Source organism: Jaculus jaculus, chromosome 7 (assembly GCF_020740685.1).
Source record: "Jaculus jaculus isolate mJacJac1 chromosome 7, mJacJac1.mat.Y.cur, whole genome shotgun sequence".
Taxonomy (NCBI): Eukaryota; Metazoa; Chordata; class Mammalia; order Rodentia; family Dipodidae; genus Jaculus; species Jaculus jaculus.
In genome coordinates, this window is record NC_059108.1 from 125,551,554 (window position 1) to 125,575,167 (window position 23,614).

At 43.3% G+C, this 23,614-nt stretch overlaps 1 protein-coding gene across 3 annotated transcripts in view; it reads left to right on the forward strand.

Annotated features, from left to right (window-relative positions):
* The first annotated feature begins 1,114 nt into the window (after positions 1 to 1,114).
* The window catches only part of Pcnx1 (pecanex 1), a 168,365-nt gene continuing 145,865 nt past the window's right edge, over positions 1,115 to 23,614 (forward strand). For all 3 annotated transcript variants that reach the window (XM_045154648.1, XM_045154649.1, XM_045154650.1), the window contains exon 1: positions 1,115 to 1,267. In XM_045154648.1, the coding sequence (XP_045010583.1) occupies positions 1,115 to 1,267 (153 nt within the window). The remainder of the gene's footprint in view (positions 1,268 to 23,614) is intronic.

Consider the following 23,614-nt stretch of genomic DNA (forward strand, 5'->3'; position numbering starts at 1 on the left):
TTCGTTTGCACTGGGTGGAAGCCCTGGCACGGCCATTCTCTCTCTCTCTCTCTGCCTCTTTCCCTCTCTCAAATAAATAAATAAAGATATTTTTAAAATAACCTTCCCTTGAAACTTCTATTAATTTATGCTTCTTTTGGAAGCACTAAACACTTCCAGTTTTGGACCAGCCCCCCATTCCCCCCCCCCCCGCCTTTTTTCTTTTCCTCACCCAAGTTTCCTCTGGATCAGCTAAAGGGCTAACACATTTCCTGCTCAAGCTGGATGCCCTTGAGGCTTTGCAGCGAGGAGGTATACTAATTCTCCCAGGCCCGTCAGCGACCGTTCACCTTCCATGGCTCCTTTAGCTCTTTAATAACAAATGTCACAAAACGTCAGTCGGGGGTGTCGCAACGTCTGACTTCGAGTCTGGAAGGACTGTCCCTTGAACTTGGCCATGGTCTTCTACCAGGGACCCTGGGGCCCGGCGGGGGCGGGGGCGGGGCGGACCCCGGCGTCGGCGTGCGTGCGCGCGCGCGCTTCTCCCGGGCTCCGACAGGAGGCGCTCGCGCCCCCACGACGCCGTGCGCGCCGCGCCCCCCCCCCCCACCACCAACACGCCGACCACCGCCGCTGTGGAGGCGGAGGCAGCGGAGGCGGAGCCCAAGGAGGCGCGGCTTCCTCCGCGTCCGTCCCGCGGGCGCCGCGTCGCGCCTGCTCCGTCAGGCCCAGCAGGCTGGCGGCCGGCGGGGGTCGCGGCGGCGGCCGAGGCGGCGGCGGGAGCAGCAGGCCGGGGCTCCGGCTCCGGCTCGGGCTCGGAGTGTTAGGAGGAGACAAGATGGCGGCGGCGGCGCTCGGGAGGCCGGTCTCCTCCTCCTCCTGCCCGTCGCCCTCCTCGTCCTCACCGTTCGCCGCCTCCTCCTCCTCCTCCTCCGCGGTCTCCTCCTCCTCCCGGCTCGCCGCCTCCTCCTCCTTCTCCTCCTCCTGCAGCCGCACCAGCTACCGCCGCGGCGCCGGCCCGCTCTCCCGGAGCTCGGGGGGAGGATAGACGGGGAGCGGCGGCGACGAGGCCGAGCTGGGGCCGGGGCGGGGACGGAGGCGGCGGCGGCGGCGGCGACGGCGGCGCCGGGTGGGGATGGGGTCGCAGACGCTGCAGATCCTCCGGCAGGGGGTGTGGGCCGCGCTCAGCGGCGGCTGGTACTACGACCCGCACCAGGCCACCTTCGTGAACGCGCTGCACCTCTACCTGTGGCTCTTTCTGCTCGGCCTGCCCTTCACCCTCTACATGGTGAGCGTGCGTGAGCCGGGCTCGCGCTCCAGTCCCCTCGCCTCCTCCTCCTCCTCCTCCTCCTCCCGGGAGAGGGTGATCGCCCCTCGGGGACCGCAGCCCCGGGGAGGTGGGGGGGGAGGCTCCGTGCCTCCGCCCGCCTCCTCTGCAACTGAAGCCACCCCGCGTCCTAGGCTCCCCTTGCGCTCCCTTCCCTCGCCCGTCGTGGTCGGAGGGTCGTCGGGACGTGCTCGGGTGCCCGGGCATCTCCTCCTCCCCCCGGGAGAGAGGAGGCGGGGGTGGGGACACTCCCTTCCCTTTGCCTGGGGCGCGCCAGTCCCCGAGCCTCCCCGGGAACCCCCCGAGCCTCGCACCTCGCCCTGGGCGTGCGGAGCTCCCGCGGGCAGTGTGTGCGTGCGCTCCCGGCCTTGAGTGGCGGGCGTAGGGCGTCCCGGTGCTTAGACTCGCTTCTCCTTGCCGGTGGAGAACCGTGGGTCGTATCCGACGTTGCCCCTGCCGGTCGCTAGTGTTGGGCTGGCCCGCGGCGGCTTTGCTGGTCGGTGGCCGGGGTGTTTTCGAGGCCAGCGCCGGTGGGGGGGGGGGCGGAGAAGCTACGGGGAAATCTGGCTGGCATTTCACCCATTTGTTTTGGTTGGTTCAAGGCCCTTTGACTGATAGGAAAAAGGAAAGCTCCGCCTGTTGCTAAGTTCACTACGACCAGTTTTCTCCGAAGTGGTTTTTCTTTTTTTGGGGCGGGGGGGGGGGGCTGCTGTTGTTTTGAGAAGAGGTTTCACTCTTGTAGCCCAGGCTGGTCTCAAGCTTACCGGCCATCCTCTTGCTTCGGCTTTACGAAGGCCGGCTTTCATGCTTGGCTCACTCCTATGAGGTGGTTTTTAAAGGATCTTTTCACGAAAGGCGTAGAGACTGTAGATTATGGTGAGAGCATTTGGGGAAACTAATATTAAAGAGAGAAATACGAAAGCTTTCAGTTTAATTTTTAAAGTAAATTACAGACGAGGCTAATAACTCCCCATCTCCCCCCAAGGGGGATTTCTGCTGCTGACTTTGTGCTGCTTCAAGGAGCCGCAATAAGGGAGCTGGGTTTAAAAATCCCGGAGTACAAGTATGATAAGTGCCAAAGGTGAGGACAGCCAATTTGTCCCCTCGTGTTGCTCAGTATTACTAATTGGCAGGAAACGTGCCTGGAGGGGGGAGGGGATGTGCTAAACTTCACATTCTCCAGCAGATTCTCAATTTTTATCCAAATGGTTTTGAAGGGACTTACTGTTTGAGCTTAAAGAAAGCTCTTTTTAAACGTGCTGATGGCTTGCTTTATAAGAACTTGTTCAGTCTTGTCGCATTTCTGGAAATTTATCGTGAAGTGTTATGATTTCAATTAATTTTGGCCTGGGGAGTTCTCTTTACCCTATCGTACCTTCCAGGAATATGACATCATTAATGAGCAGGTTAATTACTCGGTTGTTAGGCTCCTTAGGCTGTCACAGAGCGTTTAGAGCACATCTCTCTCGTGTCCGGGAGAATTACAGATTTAAAACTGAAAATGATTCTTGAGATGCCGGTATTTGTTGTGTACTAGGTCAGGTTCTGTGTTAGCACCTGCAGGTAACTGTGTGATCAGGGTGTAAGCCTCTTTGTGTAACTAACACACGCCACTAATGGAAAATTAGAGCAAATGGAAAACAGTAAATTGAGTTTATCTGCTTCAATTTGGGAGTTTATTCAGTTAAATTAATTCTTAAATATTTGAGTGTCTATTATGTACTAGACACTTGCTGGGTTCTGAAAAAATAAAATTGCTTCTCTCCTTCTTGTTTTGGCTGATGGCAACTCCATTCTTCCCAAATCTTGTAAAAGCTACCCGTGAATTTTTTCATAGCTTCTCCTCACCTCCACTCCATCTACAGATCTAATGGGCTGGAGTGCAGGGTCAGCAGCCTTGCTCTCCGTTCAAGCCAATGTGCCCATCTGGATTGTTGCAGTGTTAGAACGAGGCACGTGTAAGGGCTTCTTTTTAAATTTTTTAATTTTATGAGAGGGAGAGAAAGAGATAGTGGGCACACAGGGCCTTCAACCACTGCAAACAAACTCCAGGTACATGTGCCATCTTGTGCATCGCTGTCTTAATGTGGGTCTAGGCAATGAAACCTGGGTCCTTTTTGGCTTTGCAGGCAAAAGCACCTTAACCGCTAAGCCATCTGTCCAGCTCAGCGGCTTCTGCTGTTTATTCCCTGTGCAAAAGTCAGAGGGATTCTTTCAGATCATGTCAGTCTTGTACTTAGAGCCTGCCTTGCTATGCACCTCTGACCCATACCCCTAAACCACACACATTTGCCTGCTTAATCGTCCTCTCAGCAACAAGTGTGTTGCTGCCCTAGGGCCTTTGCACTCCCCCCCCCCCCCCACTCTTCCCCTCCATGTGAAGGTTTCACCTATTTTAGGTCTCTGGTACTTGTGAGGCTTTACCTCATAATGTATGAAAAACTTTGTCTGAGCTCTTCTGCCTTTATTTATTCATTGGTACCTGAAGTATGTGCTATTTGTACATGTAATATGTTTGTAGTCTTACTAGACTGTATAAGCTAATAATGTATTTTTTTATTTTTTGGGTTTTCGAGGTGGGGTTTTGCTCTAGCCCAGGCTGACCTGCAATTCGCTATGTAGTCTCAGGGTGGCCTCAAACTCACAGCGATCCTCCTACCTCTGCCTTCTGAGAGTGCTGGGATTAAAGGTGTGTGCCACCATGCCTGGCATAATATAAATTTTAGTAGAGCAGGAACTGACTTCATTTTGTTCACTGCTAGATTTTTAGGACCTTGGTCAGTGCCGGTGACATGTTAAATGAATGTTTAGAAATGATCACAGCCCAGCCTGTGCCACTGGGAAAGTTGAAGTCTACCTAGGGATAATAAACAATTGCAAACATTAGAACTGTCAGGAAAAGGTGAATGATTCTGAGTTTATAGTCAGGGATGGTTCCTAGTTTGGGGAGTCAGCAAAGATAATTTGTAAAAATACTAGGAAATGTTCAGCACTGTAGTATTGAGGTAGCTAGCTTGAAGGGTATACATAAAATACAGCAGACTCTAACATGCTGTGTTAACATCTCACCCATAGGGTATTATTTGTGTGCAAGTGATTTTCATCTCTAGATGGTGAAATAGAACATTACAAGATGTATTTACGCAAGGGTAGCTGAGGGAGTGTGCTAGTCTAGCGTACGAGACCTTGGGTGTCGCAGCCCTTCCCTCTGTGCCCATTTCCATAGAGGTTCTCCTGTCCTAGTTGATGTCAGGGTCACTGGTATGTTAACAATATGTACATATTCAAGCCCGTTTGGATCCAGAGTATATTGACTGTGGCCCATTCCTTTATACACTACAGTTTAGGTTCATTTTAAGAACTTCATGTACCTTTAATTCCCAGCCTCTGACTTCATTTCCAAGCTGGTCCTTGACATATCTCATAGGCATCTTAGAGGTATATCTAAAACCAATCTGAATTCCCCCACAGGCGCCCCCCACCCTCTGCAAAAAAAGCAAAAACCACTGTTCTTACTCTATTATGTCTTAGTTAATGGTGCCATTCATTCACTCCTTTTGCTGTATAAGCATTCTTACTAATTCTACTGTCAGAACATCCCAGCCCTTACTTTCATTTCCTACTCCAGGCAGGCTATTTTTAGTCTATACTGTGTCCTTAGTCTCGTCATTAGTCTTTGGCTTCTGTTTCTGCTGTGCTTTTTTCACAAGTAGAAAACATTAATCAGTTTGTTTTACTTTCCTTTTTAAAGACCTTTGTATGATTTACCTTAGCTCTTAGAGAAAATTCATATCAATACATCATTAAAGCCCAACTTGAAATAATTATTATTATGAACTTTACTGTATGAACATATTGCATATTAGTCATATTCCCATTGGGGTATACTCTTTTTTATTTTTAATTTTTTATTGGCAACTTCCATAATTACAGACTATCCTGTGGTAATTCCCTCCCTTTCCCCATTTTCCCCTTTGAAACTCCATTCTCCGTCATATCCCCTCCCCCCCTCAATAAGTCTCTCTTTTATTTTGATGTCATGATCTTTTCCTCTTATTATGATGGTCTTGTGTAGGTAGTGTCAGGACCTGTGAAGTCATGGGTATCCAGGGCATCTTGTGTCTGGAGGAGCACGTTGTAAGGAGTACTACCCTTCCTCTGGCCCTTATATTCTTTCTGCCACCTGTTCTGCAACTGACCCTGAGCCTTGGAAAGTGTGATAGAGATATTTCAGTGTAGAGCACTCCTCTGTCACTTCTTCTTAGCACCATGGTGCCTTCTGAGTCATCTCAAGGTCATTGCCATCTGAAGAGAAGCTTCTCTAACCAAAAGTGAGAGTAGCATTAATATATGGGTATGAACATTAAGAGAAGTGCTGGATGCTGGGTGTGGTGGCGCATGCCTTTAATCCCAGCACTTGGGAGGCACAGGTAGGAGTATTGCTGAGAGTTCAAGGCCATCCTGAGACTACGTAGTTCCAGGTCAGCCTGGGCTAGTGTGAAACCCTACCTCAAAAATCCCCAACAAAACAAAACAAAAAATTGAGAAGTGCTTAGCGGGCAGTTTGGTGAGTATAGTATGTACATTTAGCCAGACACCAGCAGATGTTAAACCCCTAGGGCTCATGACTACCCCTGTTGTAGGTATTCAGTATCTGGGATATATTCCCTCCCATGTGGAGCAGGCTTTCAATCTAATTAGCGGTTGGTTTCCCCCATAACAGATATGCCACTATTGTACCTGTTGGCTCATTTGGCCTGGCTGGCTAAATTTAAGGCTTGCAGTGTCCACTGTTGAGTATCTACACTGGTGATTTCTCTTTCCCTCATTGAACTGCATGCAGCATAGCTTTTTCCTGCTTTCTGCCAGCTGGTCTACATGGAAGAGCTCAGCTCCAGCAGGATTTCTCAGTGACCTTACAGCCCAAACATGTGGAGTCTTCAGCAGTAGGGTCTTACCATCTATTCCTGGTGGGAAACCAAAAGCCTTGACAATGGCGTGCAATGTTTTGGGGGCATCAGGGACCTCCCTGGCCAACAACTCACTGGAAGGTATCCCATCCCTGGCAGTGAAAATTTTCTCGTAACAATCTATGTTACGAGTGTTCCATTGTTCAAAAAAGTAGGTGTTGCAGTCTGGGTCGCATTGCTGGTAGAAATCACCCAACTAAGAGCAGCTTCTGGGAAAAAGAGGTTTATTTTGGCTTACAGGCTCGAGGGGAGAAGCTCCACGATGGCAGGGGAAAACGATGGCATGAGCAGAGGGTGGACATCACCCCCTGGCTAACATAAGGTGGGACACAGCAACAGGAGGGTGTGCCAAACACTGGCACGGGGAGACTGGCTATAAAGCCCATAAGCCCGCCCCCAACAATACACTCCCTCCAGGAGGCATTAATTCCCAAATATCCATCAGCTGGGAACCTAGCATTCAGAACACCTAAGTTTATGGGGGACACCTGAATCAAACCACCACAGTAGGTTTCCATATGACTTATTTATATCCTCTTAGATTTTGATTAGCCCTCCCTCCACCTTTCTTTTACTCAATCTCTTCCCCTGACCTCACTTAGGTCTTTTCACCCCCATTAATCTGTACATATATACAGTGCTGTCCTATTAAGTCCCCCATCCCTTTCTATTCCTTTATATCCCCTTTCTAACTTGCTGGTCTGTGCTAATGAGTTTATTCCTACTCACATAGAAGTCCAACCATTTGTAGCTAGGATCCATATATATGAGAGAACATGTGATGTTTGGCTTTCTAGGCCTGGGTTACCTCACTAAGTATAGTTGCTTCCAGATCCATCCACTTTCCTGCAAGTTTCTTTTTTTATTTTTATTTTTATTTTTTTGGTTTTTTGAGTAGGTTCTCACTCTAGCCCAGGCTGACCTGGAATTCACTATGGAGTCTCAGGGTGGCCTTGAACTCACGGCAGTCCTACCTCTGCCTCCCGAGTGCTGGTATTAAAGGCGTGCACTACCATGCCCAGCTCCTGCAAATTTCTTAACTTCATTTTTCTTTACCGCTGAGTAGAATCCATTGTGTAGATGTGCCACAACTTCATGATCTTTTCATCAGTTTAGGGACATCTAGGCTGGTTCCATTTCCTAACTATTGTGAATAGAGCAGCAATAAACATGGTTGAGCAAGTATCTCTAAGGTAGTGAGATGAGTCCTTAGGATATATGCCTAGGAGTGTTATAGCTGGGTCATGTGGTAGATCTGTTTTTAGCTGTCTCAGGAACCTCCATACTGATTTCAACAATGGCTGGACCAGATTGCATTCCCACCAACAGTGTAGAAGGGTTCCTCTTTTTCCATATCCTTGTCAGCATTTATGGTTATTTGTTTTCATGATGGTAGCCAATCTGACAGGGGTGAGATGGAATCTGAGCATAGTTTTAATCTGCATTTTCCTGATGGCCTGGGGATGTAGAACATCTTTTTAGATGTTTATATGTCATCTGTGTTTCTTTGATAACTCTCTATTTAGTTCTATAGCCTATTTTTTTTAATTGGATTGTTTGATTTCTTATTATTTAGTTTTTTAAAAATTTATTTATTGAAAGAGAGAAAAAGAAGCAGGGGGTGGGGGTTTGAGAGAATGGGCATGCCAGAGCCTCCAGCCATCGCAAACAAACCCCAGATGCATGTGCCTCCTTGTGCATCTGGTCCTGGGGAATTGAGCCATGGTCCTTTGGTTTTGTAGGCAAATGCCTTAACTGCTAAGCCGTCTCTTCAGCCCTATTATTTAGTTTTTTAAGTTCTTTGTATATCCTAGACAGTAGTCCTCTATCATATATATAGAGATGGCAAAGATTTTCTCCCATTCTGTAGGTTGCCTCTTTGCTCTATTCACAGTGTCCTTTGTTGGACAAAAGCTTTGTAATTTCATAAGGTTCCCCCCTCCCATTGGGTTGGTTATACTCATATCCTCTCTTCTCTACCCCAGTTCTACTGAGGACACTCCTCAGTGGGGTTGTTGGTATTCACTGTGGGGTCATGAATGTACCAGCTAGTCTCTCGGGTTGGGGGCAGACAATGTCTCCAGATATACCTTCCTACCCTGTGGCCCTTAAAATCTTTCTGTCCCCTCTTTTGCAGTGTTTCCTTAGCCTTGGAGGGCATGTTACAAGTCTCCTTTAGTGTGGAGCTCGCCTTCTGTTTTGAGTCTCCTCAGTATCTACTGCCATCTCCATGAAAGAGGTTGTCAGTCTAGCAGTGAGAGCAGCACTCAAGTTTAAATTGCCACTTCCTCTGTACTGTCTCCTATGCCCTGGTAGATGTGACTGAGATGACTTGCTGAGCAGTTGGACCAAAGCCAATTTTGCCGTTACAATTTGTGTGGTTTTTCTTTGTACTGAAATCACATGACATCCTTTCTTTTATCTCAACATGCCAAACTTTCCCTCCTGCATCACCTTTGCCCATGCTCTGTCTTTTGAGAACACTCTTTCTTCTGGCTCTTTTTTTTAAAAAAATATTAAATTAATTAATCTATTTGACGGAAGGGGGGAGAGAATGGGCATGCCAGGGCCTCCAGTCACTGAAGTCAAACTCCAGATGCGTGCACCCCCTTGTGCATCTGGCTAACGTGGGTCCTGGGGAATTGAACCTGGTCCTTTGGTTTTGCAGGCAAATGCCTTAACTGCTAAGTCATCCCTCCAGCCTGGCTCTTTATAACTGCAGTCAGGATCTCCTGATTGTCATCATGTCACCTTGTGACTTTCTTTCATAGCACTCACAAGCCTCTATTTGTATCTTCATTCATTTGTTTGCAGTCTCTAACATCCCCCTTTAATCAAAACCTTGTGACATGCCGTGAGTGCAGTATTCAGGTGTGATGTATATCTAGTATTTGCTTGAATATAAACTTGTTGAATGAAAATGTTATTGCATCTGTGAAAGTTCTTTAGACTTACCAAGGTGAATGATGTAGAATAGTTGGGCATGGAAGAGTATTTTAGTATTATATGTACAGTAACATCTAGAGGTTGGTTTCAATGTCTGCAAGATAAAAATCAAATGCCAAAACGACTGTAGAACAGCCTGTAAGTCATTCAGGGTACATGGTACTTGATTTTAAAAATATATAAAATATATATAATATTAAAATCTTTTAAAATTATCATTTTTGAGTATGCCCTATAGACTGCCCCCCTTTTTATGAGAGAGATAGAATATGAATTGGCACATAAGGGCTTCCAACCACTGCAGTTGAACTCCAGACATGTGAGCTACCTTGTGCGCATGTGTGACCTGCTATGCTTGCATCATCTTGTGTGTCCGGCTTATGTTGGATCTGGAGAGTAGAACATGGTTCCATAGGCTTTGCAGGCAAGTGCCTTAACTGCTAAGCTATTTCTCCAGTCCTTAAAAAACGTTTATTTATTTATTGGGGGGGGGAGAGAAAGAGAGAAAGGGTGTGGCAGGGCCTCTAGCCACTGCAAATGAACTCCAGACTCATGTGCACCTTGTACATGTGGCTTATGGGGAATCAAATCTGGGTGCTTAGGCTTTGCAAGCACGTACCTTAACTGCTGCATCTCTCCAGCCCATGCAATTGTGTGTGTGTGTGTGTGTGTGTGTGTGTGTGTGTGTGTGTGTGTGTCTACAACCTGGTGCATTTATACAGATAGGCAATGCATACAGTACTGTACACTGTATGCTTTGTGGAGAGATTATATTCAGACTAATAATTCTTTTAAAATTTATAAAAGTTTCAACTTTTCTCCCTTCTTATTTTTGTTATTCCTGCAGCTGATCTTTATGTTCTGTAGAGTAAGGGTTTCTTTGAGGTCCAAAGATTCAAAAATTTTGAAGATCTGTAAAGCTAGTTATGATGTAATCCCAACACTTGTGAGGTTGAGGTAGAAAGATCAGGAATTAAGGCCATCCTAATATGCTACATAATGAGTTTGAGGCCAGCCTGGGCTACATGAGAGCCCGCATCAAAGCAACAACAACAGATAGCCAAAAGAATCAATCAAATTAATTGTAAAAAAGAGTTAGTGATGGTTCCTGAAACAGAAATTTTTTTTATAAATAAATTTTTTTGGTTTATTTTTATTTGTTTATTTGAGAGCGACAGACAGAGAAAAAGGCAGAGAGAGAGAGAGAGAGAGAGAGAGAGGGAGGGAGGGAGGGAGGGAGGGAGGGAGGGAGAATGGGCATGCCAGGGCCTCCAGCCACTGCAAACAAACTCCAGATGCATGCACCCCTTGTGCATCTGGCTAACATGGGTCCTGGGGAATTGAGCCTTGACCGGGGTCCTTAGGCTTCACAGGCAAGCTAAGCCATCTCTCCATCCCAAAACAGAAATTTTTATACTTAAATTTTTTTTTCCTTCAAATATTTCAAACCAGGCCTGGTGAGATGGCTCAGCAGTTAAAGTCACTTGCTTGCAAAGCCTTTTAGTCCAGGTTCAGTTACCTAGTACCCATGTACAGCTAGATGCATAAAGTGGCACACATAACTGGAGTTCATTTGCAGTAGCAAGAGGCCCTGATATGCCCATTCTCTCCCTCTCCTCCTACCCCCTCTCTCCCTCCATCTTTTGCAAATAAAAATGTAAAAATATTCCACGCTAAAATAGTTACTGTGTTGTAACTTAACAGTTATATGTGATTATTTGTGGCTAAGGTATTTTTTTTCTTGATGTATATTTTGTGGGTTTTCTTACTAGTAGTTAAAATATTTAGTATTAAGGTGGATACATTTTCTGTAACCGACTATGGCAGTTTCAGCTCTTTTCTGTTACATCATCTGTACTAGACAAAGGATAGACTGTTAAAGATGACTTACAGGTGAAATTTCTAAGCAGTTAGATTTGTCAACTAGTAGGAAAGTTATGAATTTACAGTACCAATTGATTTTGCTTTTCTTTTATTAAAGATGGAATGCTGTCCAACATTTGAGAAGTTACCATGAGCAATTCAATCATTTAGCTGTTGAAAAACTAGGAGAGTATTTCTTTCCCATTGTGTATATGTACAGATTTAACTATCAGCAAGTTTGTCGTCTTTAGCTGACTTGACTAGAATTTTTAATTTTCCAGCATTTAATTAATGAGAACATTCAGAAATATAGAGGAAAAAAATACCATCCACCTGGAGTCTCTCTCTTTTTTTTTTTTTTTTATTGTTGTTCCAGGTCTCCTTTGTTTGCCTGTGTATGTCTATGGTGATGATGTGAAGTGACCAGTGTCAGTACCACATGTCCCTAAGAACTTGAGCAGCCCGAGTTCTCTCCCTCCTTCCATCCTTCCCATATCCCAAACTTCTGGCCTCAGATTTGTTATTCAGTTGAGAATAATCTTGAACTTCTGATTTACTTCCCTGACTGAGTGCCATGAATACAGACCTGTGCCATCATGCCCATATTATGCAGTGCTGGAGAATTGCACCCAGGGCTTCATCCATGCCAGGCAAGCACTCTTGACAACTGAGCTGCATCCCCAGCCTCTGTTAAGAGTTCTGAAGGCATAAGTCTTGATGCGTGAGCCATTGGATCAGTTTTGCGTGCAGGAAGTTTTCTCTTACTCTTCCCAGCCTGTCCTCTAGTGCTTCCTGTTCTTGTTCTTTTCCTCTTCCTCTACCTTTCCTTCCCTCTCTTCCCCTTCCCTCCCCATTCTTTCTTTTTTTCTTCTGAGACAGCACAGTCTCACTGTGTAGCCCAGACTGGCCTCTACACATGTGGTCTTCCTACCTCTGCCACTGCAGTGCTAGGATTCTAGGCATGAGCCACTGCACTCATGTCATCTCATTTTTTGTCAGCTTACTGTTTAGAACCGCATGTATATGAAGTCACGTAGCATATGCTTTGTGAAAACATTTTCAGCTCAGCAGATGTTTGAAATTCATCCACAGTGGTGTGACTGTCTTGTTACTTTCTAATGCTGAGTGATATTCTTTGATATGAGCATGCTACTCAGTTCATTCACTTTGACCATTCTCCTGTAGATGAGGACCTGTGCTTTTTCTTGTTGAAGCTATTATGTGTAAAGATGGCCTTCTAACAATGGTAGTTATTGTTGTTGGGTACCGGGAATAGAATTCAGGGTCTTGTGTGTGCTAGGCAAACACTCTACCAGAGTCATACCCACAGCCCCTAGGGTAGGTTTTATCGGAACTCAAAGACATTAGAAAACTTAGTAAATATCAAAAGCTTTTACTCTTCCCAAATAAAATCACATTTTGATTTACAGTAAGTTTGTGATAGTTGTATATTCCACCCTCTCAGTTGTACTTTCTTATTTGCTCCATATTTAGATTTTTCCTCTGTCAGCAATGCAGTAGTCTTGTTCAACTGTTTGCTGGTTATCCCAGCTGTGTGGGAAGGTGAGGGACAGAGAATCACCCTCTCCTCAGTTTGTTGAACATTTTGGTACCCAAGACCATTTGAGCCTATGAGACTTTACCTCTTTGCATGCAAAAATAGTCTTATTGGTGTTTGTAGTGTTTTGAAGCCTCCTGTTTGTACTTGTATGTATGTTAGGAATGTTTCCATGTGGAAAAAGTGAGAGCATAGTATGATGTGACAGAGTGTAACAAAGTCTTTTCCTCATGCTGGTTATGTACTTTGTTTCTAGTTTTTAGCTACTTAGAAGACACTGGGAATTTGTCTAAATTCCTAGAAATAGGTAAAGGTACTTGCTATTAGAGGAAGGGATAAAAGTTGAAGTCCATCTTTTTTGGTTTATGTATCTGTCTTGAAATACAGTGTGTTTTCTATTTAAAGAGAGTATTTAAAGCTTGAGAAAGCCAGTTATGGAATGCTTCCCTTTTGGAGAGTGGGAGAGTGAATCACTATTGAAGGATGGCTGAACATGAGGCGCTTTTGAGATTGGAGAACTTGAATGTTGAAGAGGGGTGTTCAGGAGGGAAATTTGGAGTAAAATTTACTTGGAAATTATCATTGTATAGATGTCTTATAGGAAGAACTTCAAACTCATTAAGAAAGAAATACTCTTGCTGGAACTCCAAGGCCCAGTAACATTTAAAAATGGGCAAAGAAGGAAATAAATAGTAGGAAAGTACAGAGGAACTTAGCCAAAGGAAAGAGTATTTTGGAAAGGAGAAAATGGCCAAAATAGCACATTATCCTCCAGGAGGTTAATGCTGATTCAACTGTCCATCAGCTGCATAGAAGTCTTTCCAAACAGCTGTTACGTATGTTTTTCATGGAATATGGAATCATATCACTTCAATAACATTTTTGTCTTGGCTTTTTCTTGAAGAGGTTTACGGCACTAACTGGTATCACATGACGACTTTAACCTGACTTTACCTGTGTCTTGCGCTCAGCTAATCTGTGTTAAATCCGATGACTCCTTTTTCTCTGAGCATGGCTGGGAAGGTGAGGACTGTTTGGTAGGTGAGCTAGGACTTCAGGACAGTAACATAGGGTAGCATAGAGCAGTGGCATGTGGGAAGGAAGACTGCAACAACCATTCTGCAGGTTGTACTTGCGGTGTCTTTGATTCACAGATGAACTTAACCAGACCACAGCAAAGGTGACAGCCAGGTTCCGAGTGCAGAGTGCTCTGATTCCTCTGAGAAGCTGTGGGACGTGCTCTTTGGTACAGTTGTGGAAGAGTTTCGGGTTCTTCGTTTATCTTAGGAACCTGAGAGGCTGCAGCTTAGAACTGTCACCACTGATCCTGCTCTCTTGCTTTGTTCTGCTTAGAAAGAAAAGAATGCCTTGGGAAAAGCAGCCATTTCCTCGTGAGGTTTATATTTATAAAGGGGAAAAACATCCCATTCTGTCAAGCTTTGTATAAACCAAGTAGAACCCTGAGAGCCAGCTGAACTGAGAACTGCCAGGAAGATTAGTCACAAATTTGAGAAGCTTGAATCACGTAGCTGCCTGTTTTCCTTTTCTCCCCCCTCCCCCTGTTTGAGTGTTGTCTAGACATAAGCTAAACAGGTCCAACCACCTGTTACTCTCTTTAAGGCTTTCCGCTTTGACATAATTTTAAGTTTATTAAAATGTTACAAGGATTGCATAGTGTTTATGCACCCTTTATCTAGCTTTTCGTGTTAAATGTTACATAATCAAACTACATCCAATTAAGAAATAAGGATTGGTACAGGACTGTTAATTGGTTGTCTTTTTTTTTTTTTTTTCTGCTTCAGGATCCAGTCCAGGTTTCTACAATTTATAACAAATCTTTTTTTTTTCTTTTTTTCCCCCTTGGAGATAGGGTCTCACTCTAACCCAGGTTGACTTGAAGCTCACTTTGTATTCCAGGGTGACTTTGAACTTATAGCAGTCTTCCTACATCTGCCTCCCCAGTGCTGCGATTAAAGGTGTGCACCACTACTCCCAGCAATAATCTTTGAAATGGGTCTTTGAAGGGATTTCATGTCTGTGCCATGTATATTTGAGGGACAGAACAGGATAGCATTGTGAATATTTTTGAAGTGTGCATTGATCCTTAGCTTATACTAGGTTACTTTAAAACTGAGATGTTTTACATATGAAGAATACTATAAAAAGAAGATTTCAAAATTTAAAAAAAAGGCTTTATACCTCCTCATAGCAGAGTGGGCACCTGCCCCTTCCTATATAAGACAGTTTTTCCCAATTTATGAACGAGAGGTGATAAGTATACAGCCTTATTATAAAGGAGAATATGACTCATCCCTAGTTGTCATAGAGAAAGGATATAATTATTTCCTAGAGTGCTTTATCCAGAGTAATCCATACATTCTAGAGGTTTACAGTGTGTCAGGCACTGTGGTAGTATGATGCCATCTTGTACAAGGCTTGTTCTTTGTGTGAAACAGTTCCATAGCCTTCTACGGGCAGATAGCTTTTTTGGGGGCAGGGGGTAAAGATTATTAGGGGATATAGCTTTTGAGTGTAGTGTTTTGTTTTGCTGTCAAGTATTTTACTGTATATGCTCAGCATGTTAACAATTTCTCAGGGAGTTATTGTTTAACTCTAGGGATGTCCTTGGTGTCCATAAGGTTACCATTCCCGATAGGGACCTTAACGAGCTAAAGAATATAAAAATGGTTACACAGAACCAAGTAAGTCAGTTATCATTTTTATTCAGCAGAGTTTTATTTTATTTATGCCACAACTTGATAATAGTCATCATTTCCACCAGTATCACTGATCCTCATGACAAAGCCAAAATGAGCTTGGCAGGATAGCAAATAGAGGCTATTTGAGTTTATTTTTCTTTGTCTTTGGTTTTGACGATTTTAGTAATGAAATCCTTAATTTAATTTTTTTAAAAAAGATTTTAAAATGTGGGGCTGGTGAGATGGCTCAGCAGTTATGGTATTTGCCTTTGAAGTCTTAACAACATAGGTTCAGTTCCCCAATACCTACATAAAGCCTGATGCACAAAGTGGTGCATGCATTTGGAGTGTTTGCAGTGGCTGGAGGCCCTGGTGCACCCACACACGCACACATACACATACACATGCACACACACACACACACACACACACATTCTCTCTCTCTCTTTCGCGCCTTGAAAATAAGTAAAACATTTAAGAAAGATTAAAAAATACGTATAGCTAATATAAAAAATATTAAGGCCAGGCATGGTGGCTCACGTCTTTAATCCCAGCACTCGGGAGACCGAGGTAGGAGGAGGATTGCCATGAGTTCGAGGCCACCCTGAGACTCCATAGTGAATTCCAGGTCAGCCTGGACTAGAGTGAGACCCTACCTTGAATAACCAAAAAAATTATGTACTCTTTTGTCAAAAGGATATTTAAGTTTTAATATTGTTCCTTTAATGCCACAATAATAATAAAATGTATGTGCTATTGAAGAGTAAGCTTAATCTTATTTTTGTATTAAAGATTTTCAGGTGAACTGGCTGGTCGTGGTGGTGCATGCCTTTAATCCCAGCACTTGGTGGGAGGCATAGGTAGAAGGATCACTGGGACTTCAAGGCCACCCTAAGGCTACATAGTAAATTCCAGGTCAGCCTGGGTTAGAGTGAGACTCTGCCTCGAAAAAACAAAAACAAAAACAAACAAACAAACAAAAAAAACAAAATATTTTCAGGTGAACAAAAAGTTGGTGAATACAATCACTTATGTGTCCATCTAGATTCTGTAATTATGAACTTTGTCTGAAAATCATGTCTGCTTGAACTGTACATCTGGTTTCTCTACGTAGTCTCTTGCACAGACACATTTGAAAATATGTTGCTACTAAGCCGGGCGTGGTGGCGCACGCCTTTAATCCCAGCACTCGGGAGGCAGAGGTAGGATCGCCATGAGTTTGAGGCCACCCTGAGATTACATAGTGAATTCCAGGTCAGCCTGAGCTAGAGTGAGACTCTACCTTGAAAAAACAACAACAACAACAACAAAAAATATGTTGCTACTAACATCATGACACTTTACCTTTAAGTGTTCTGGGCTTCATCTCCTACATGATGATACCTTTGTCACAATAAAGGTAACTGAAAATAAAGCTAGTCCATAGTTAGGACTTCCTCAGTTATCTTAAAAATGTCATTTTTAGTCAGTTTTCCTAGTCTGGGGTCTGGTTAGGCTTAATCATTTTTCTCCCAATTGACTTTTTAAAAACCTAGGACAATTACATTATTCTCTTACGGGTTTGTTCAACTGTGGTGCCATCTTCTATCCCCTCCTCTGTTTTCTATAGCTTCTGTAAATAAATGCAAGCCATATTTTATTGTCCAAGTTATAGTTTGTAAACTTTAAATAGTAACATGCTTGATATTCTATTACAAGTTCTCTGTGACTTGGCCTTTGGTGCTCTTCAGAGTTCCAATAGGTACTTCAGCTGTCGTTTTTTTCATGTCATTATACAGTACCAGGATTACTCTGGTCTCCCTTTTGTCTCTTTTGGCTTTCTTCCTTTGTGAAGACTTGTCTGTAGGTAAAAGACAAAGGTACTTGTCAAGTCACAAGTGAATCTAGCTCCTCATACTACTTCAGGCATTGACATGTGGCCTTCAGCTAATCATACTTCCTTTGTTAACATTTATTTATTTGTGTATGTGTGCATGTGTGAAGTCCACCCAGCACACCGTGGCACCTCGTAGAGGTATGTAGGACAACCTCCAGATATCTGTGCTCTTTTTTTCACAACAAGGTCTCTTGTCGCTGCAATCCTCCTGGTTCTACTTCCCATTGTTGCCCCATTGTCTAGGTGCATGCTGGGCTCACAGATGAAAGTGCCTTTGGGTCTGGCTTCATGTGGGTCTTGGAGAGGATTGAACTCTGTTGACAAGCTTGGGAAGCAAGCACCTTTAACCACTGGGCCATCTCCCTAGCCCTAATTACACCTGCTTCTCTTTTGACTATTGTTAGGACTGAGGAGAATTTGAATTCTTACGGGATGGTAGCAAACTACATCTTCTATTGTACCCCTACTCCCAGTTCATTGTGAGCCTTCCTCATTTCCTCCTTTTATAGCAAGTAATTCACATTGCCTCACATGTTAGTGAAGCTAATGCATGGATAATGTTGAATATGTTCTTTTGTTTAAAGTGAGTTATTCATTCAACCTTTAAGAGATTATTATGAACTGTGTGTGTGTGTGTTAATACTAGTTGTTTATCATAATACTCTGAAAATTGCTGGCTATGGCACAGATAATTCATAACACAGAATGGTCATTGCCTTTTTTTTTTAAATTAATTAATTAATTTATTTGAGAGCGACAGACACAGAAAGAAAGAGGGAGAAAGAGAGTGAATGGGCGCGCCAGGGCTTCCAGCCTCTGCAAACGAACTCCAGATGCGTGCGCCCCCTTGTGCATCTGGCTAACGTGGGACCTGGGGAACTGAGCCTCGAACCAGGGTCCTTAGGCTTCACAGGCAAGCACTTAACAGCTAAGCCATCTCTCCAGCCCTGCCTTTCTTTAAAATAAGATGAAACAGGACTGAAGGGGTGACTTAGCAGATAAGGCATTTGCCTGCAAAGCCAAAGGACCCAGGTTCGATTCCCCAGGACCCATGTTAGTCAGATGCACATGGGGGGGGGGTGCACGCGTCTGGAATTCGTTTACAGTGGCTGGAGGCCCTGGTGTGCTCATTCTCTCTCTTTCTTGCTGTCAAATAAATAAATAAAAATTTTAAAATGCTGTTTTTTTTTTTTTTAATAAGCTGAATCAGAAAACTTCTATAACTGAGAATTTCCTTTTCTGAGGTCCTATTCTGAGATTCTGGGCATGTGCATTTGTACAAATGCCAAAACAAAACTCTTCTTAAATGTGTCAATAGAAAAGGCCAGTGGCTGATTTTAATGGACACTTCAAGTTCATAGTCACTGCCCTGGGAGGTGTTACTCTGTTGTTTGTGAATGTCTGAAAACTCTATTGCTTTCTGCTTTGATTGTTGTTTTAGTGTATCTACTTTAATTTTTTTTTTAATTTATTTGAGAGCGACAGACACAGAAAGACAGATAGGGGGAGAGAGAGAGAATGGGCGCGCCAGGGCTTCCAGCCTCTGCAAACGAACTCCAGACGTGTGCGCCCCCTTGTGCATCTGGCTAACGTGGGACCTGGGGAACCGAGCCTCGAACCGGGGTCCTTAAGCTTCACAGGCAAGCGCTTAACCGCTAAGCCATCTCTCCAGCCCAGTGTATCTACTTTAAAAAAAAATTATTTTTGTATTTATCTTTGAGGGGAGTGGAGAGAGAATGAATATATGAATGGGCATGCCAGGGCCTCTTACCACTGCAAATGAACTGCAGATGCATGTGCCACTTTGTGCATCTGGCTTTATACAGGTATTGGGAAAATGAACCCAGACCAGTGCCTTTAATGGCTGAACCATCTCCTCAGTCCCTGATCTTTTTTTTTCCCCCTCAGCAAGTAAATAACAATAGCTTTGATTTTTACAATAGTGTAGACTTTTATAGAGTGCTTTTTACTTTCACAATACTTACAGTTAGTACTATTCTGTCCTCCTACACAAGTTCCCACCCTTCTGAGATAATCTTGTCTTTTATACAAACATCTATACATGTGTGTATTTGGTTTGTCCAGTGGGATAGCAATGTGCTATAGGTTCCATTGAAGTACATATAGCTCTTCCTGATTTTTTGAACCATGTGGTGTAATGACCTATTGTGGGGGCAGTAGTCAGTTATTTTTTGGGGAAGGGAATGCCTCTGGGCATGATGTCTCAACCTGTGCCTCTTACAGTCTTTCTGTCCCCTCTTCCACAAAATTCCCTGAGCCATGGTGGGTGAATTTTTAAGTCTACTTCAGTGATGAACTCTTAGGAGCCTCTGGATCTCTGCTTTGATAGGTGTTGAGTCTCTTTTGGATCTGTCTCCTACACCCTCGTGCTGATTATCAGGAACAGCATGGAAGCAGCCCTTTTGCTCGTCTCCCCAATTCCTCATTGGATTCAGCTGTGGCTTGGCTGCAGTGTGAGGTTTAGTTTATCTCCTCTGGTCTCTCTACCTTCTGGAAAAAAAAAAAAAAAACACAAACAGATTTGGGACAGGGGAAGTGAGAGGTGCCTTTTAAAGTCTTTTAAAGAATATATGTTAAGGGCTGGAGAGATGGCTTAGTGGTTAAGCGCCTGCCTGTGAAGCCTAAGGACCCCGGTTCAAGGCTCAGTTCCCCAGGTCCCACGTTAGCCAGATGCACAAGGGGGCACACGCATCTGGAGTTCGTTTGCAGTGGCTGGAAGCCCTGGCGCGCCCATTCTCTCTCTCTCTCCCTCTATCTGTCTCTCTGTGTCTGTTGCTCTCAAATAAAAAAATAAATAAAAAGTGAAGAAAAAAATATTTTTTAAAAAAAGAATATATGTTAAACATACTTAGAAATCACATTTGCCAGTTTCCATTATACTACCAAAGCCTTTCTTATAAAAGTTTCCAAAAAATAATAATTTTCTAGTACTTTTTTTTTTGAGGCAAGCCTAATCGACTGCCTTTTTTTTTTTAAATGTGAGAGTTAGAGAAAATTGGCATGCCAGAGCTTCTAGCCACTGCATTTGAACTCCAGGTGCATGTGCCCTCTTACGTGCATGTGCAACCTTGCGTCACTGTTTGTGTAGCTTATGTGGGACCTGGAGACTCAAACATGAGTTCTTGGGCTTCACAGGTAAGCTCCTTACCACTAAGCCATCTCTCTTCTAGTATTTGGTAATGAAATACATGATTAAATTAAAAAACACAACTGTGGGGCTGGAGAGATGGTTTAGCGGTTAAGCACTTGCCTGTGAAGCCTAAGGACCCCGGTTCAAGGCTCGGTTCCCCAGGTCCCACGTTAGCCAGATGCACAAGGGGGCGCACGCGTCTGGAGTTCGTTTGCAGAGGCTGGAAGCCCTGGCGCGCCCATTCTCTCTCTCTCCCTCTATCTGTCTTTCTGTGTCTGTCGCTCTCAAATAAATAAATAATAATTAAAAAAAAAACACAACTGTGAAACATGGTGAAAGCTTTTCTTTCTATACTTGGCCATTCTCCTGTTGTTTTTTACTCCTACACCACCACTGTGAACAGTTTCTTACAGATGCCATCATGGCATGTGGATGAAAATTCAGATATGTTTGTATCTCTCCTCTGTCGCAGTACAGTATCTGTTGGTCCACTTGACAGATCTTAAATATCAGTAGTTCCTCAAAGACTCCTTCAGTTGTCTTAGTGGATGCATAGTAATTTGTTGTCTGAATGTATTTAATCTGTGTCCTGATAGACATCTGATTTTTTTTGTAGCTTTTGCTAGTGTGAAACATTTTGCAGCAAATAATTTGTAAAACAATCATCTCACACAGTATCAAGGTAAATTTTTATAAATGAGATTTTTAAAATCCCCCCCCCTTTTTAACATAGGTTCATTTATTTATTTATAAGAGAGAGAATGGGCATATCAGGGCCTCTAGCCACTGTAAACGAACTCCAGACACATGCATCACCATGAGCATCTGGCTTACATGCGTTTTAGGGAATTGAACTTGAGTCCTTAGGCCTCACAGGAAAGTGCTATAACTGTTAAGCCATCTCTCCAGCCATGGTTCTTTTTTTAAAATTAACAATAACAGTGCCTCAAATAAACCTCAATGGCTGCGATACTGCCACTGTGCAAAGCTAAGAAATAAGCTTTCATAGGCAAAGGGCAAATGTAATTGTTACTTTCTGGGATGCTGACAAATTGCCCCCCTACCCCCAAGAAGAGTTGCTGTGGGTGCCTGTATGGAATACTTGCGAGGGTATGTTTCTCATATTCACATCATTTAATTATTTTCCTATGTAAGGGATAGTATCTTAGGGTGGTTTTAAATTGCATTTCCCTATGATGAGTGAGGTCGACCAGCTTTTCAGAAGCTTATGGGTAATTTTTATTTCATCTTGATGTGAACAGTTCATATCCTTTGTTCATTTTCTTGATAGCTTCTTTCTGACAAGTAGTAACTTTATATATGTAAAGGATGTTAGTTTTTTGTAGTGTCATAACAAATATCTGATAGTTTTATAGTTTAGTCTACCTGGGATTGTTTTTTATTTTTGCTATAGGCAATGTGTCATGGCTAATTTGCAAAATTATTTGAAAGGCAATTGTCACAGTAACCTGATTTACTAAACAATCTCATCTTTATCTCAGTGGCTTAGATGCCACTTTTTTGTAACCTAAATTTCCATTGGCTATTTTAGGCTTTCTTTTCATCATTATGCCATTCATATCTTACATGAATCTTCTTCCTTTTAGTGTTGTGTGTGTATTCATAGTAATCATTTTAGGATGTTATTCTTTCATTCTTTTCATTACTTTCTGGCTATTGTCTTCTTACTCTTCCATTTTAAGTTTTTTAGGGGTGTAGTAGACAACTTCACATTGCTGGGATGAACATCCAATTGGTCATTGTTATGGGAGGAAGGAATTTATTTCAAGTTTATTGTTATGGGAGGAAGGAATTTATTTCAAGTTTATAGATCCAGGGCAAGTTCCATCAGTGGCAGAAGAAGCTGGCTGCCTTTCATAGATCCAAGCAGAGAGGAACAATCAAGACAAACAGCAGACAAGCAGCAAGTAGAGACCCCACCAGAGCTCAAACTTCTCTGCACACCTTTGGGCCTGAATTCAGATCCTCCCCCAGTGGCACATCCCCTGTAGCAGGAGTCTGCCTGCTAGAGGCTGAAACTGCAAAATCCATTCTAATAAAATAACTGAGTATATTGGTACATACATTCAAACTACCACAGGGTGATGATAGGATGGGTTTAAATTTTAGTTTTCTGAGGGGAAGTTTGATATCTGTATAGTATTGAGTAGTACCAGTCTCTCCATTTATTCAAGTCTTTTAGGCCTTCAGATACAGCCATTTCTTAATGGTCATCCTGCACATGTTCTTTTTTAGTAAGTCTTAGGCCTTACTTTCTTTTCTAATCATTGGCATAGATGAAACCTTTCCTTGTAATCCTTCTAATTAGTTATTGCTGATATGTAAGAAAATCATATTTCAAAAGAAATTTTTTTTATTTGAGACTACTTATAGAATTACAGAATCCTTACAAAGATAGTACAGAGGAGAGCCAGGCATGGTGGCACATGCCTTTAATCCCAGCACTTGGGAGGCAGAGGTAGGAGGATCGCCATGAGTACAAGGACGCCCTGAGACTACATAGTGGATTCCAGGTCAGCCTGAGCTACAGTGAGACCCTACCTCGAAAAACCAACAAAATAAAACAAAGATCATCCAGCATCAACCACAACCCAGCATCCAGTTTCTCCTATTGTTATGTGACATTTGTCATGGCCAGTAAGTCAATATTAATACAGCATTGTTTGTGTTAAGTCATACTTTATTCTGATATCTTTTTTTTTTTTTTTTTTGAGTTAGGTTCTCGCTCTAGCACAGGCTGACCTGGAATTCACTCTGTATTTTCTGGCTGGCCTCGAACTCACGGAAATCCTCTCCTCTGCCTCCCAAGTGCTGGGATTTAAAGGTGTGCACTATTACACCTGGCTCTTTATCCTGTTATCTTTAATTTTTAAATTTTTTTAATGAGAGAGACCCAGAGGAAAAGAGAGAGAGCACGAAAGAATTGGCATGCCAGGGCCACTAGCCACTGCACCAACTCCAGACACATGTACCACATTGCGTGTATGTGTGGCCTTGTGTGCATACATCATCTTGTGTGTCTGGTTTATGTGGGTTCAGGGGAATTGAACCTGGGTTCTTAGCCTTTGCAGGTGAGTGCCTTAACTGCTAAGCCATCTCTTCAACTCTTTAACTTTTTTTTTTTAATTTTTATTAACATTTTCCATGATTATAAAATATATCCCATGGTAATTCCCTCCTTCCCCACCCCCACAATTTCCCGTTTGAAATTCCATTCTCCATCA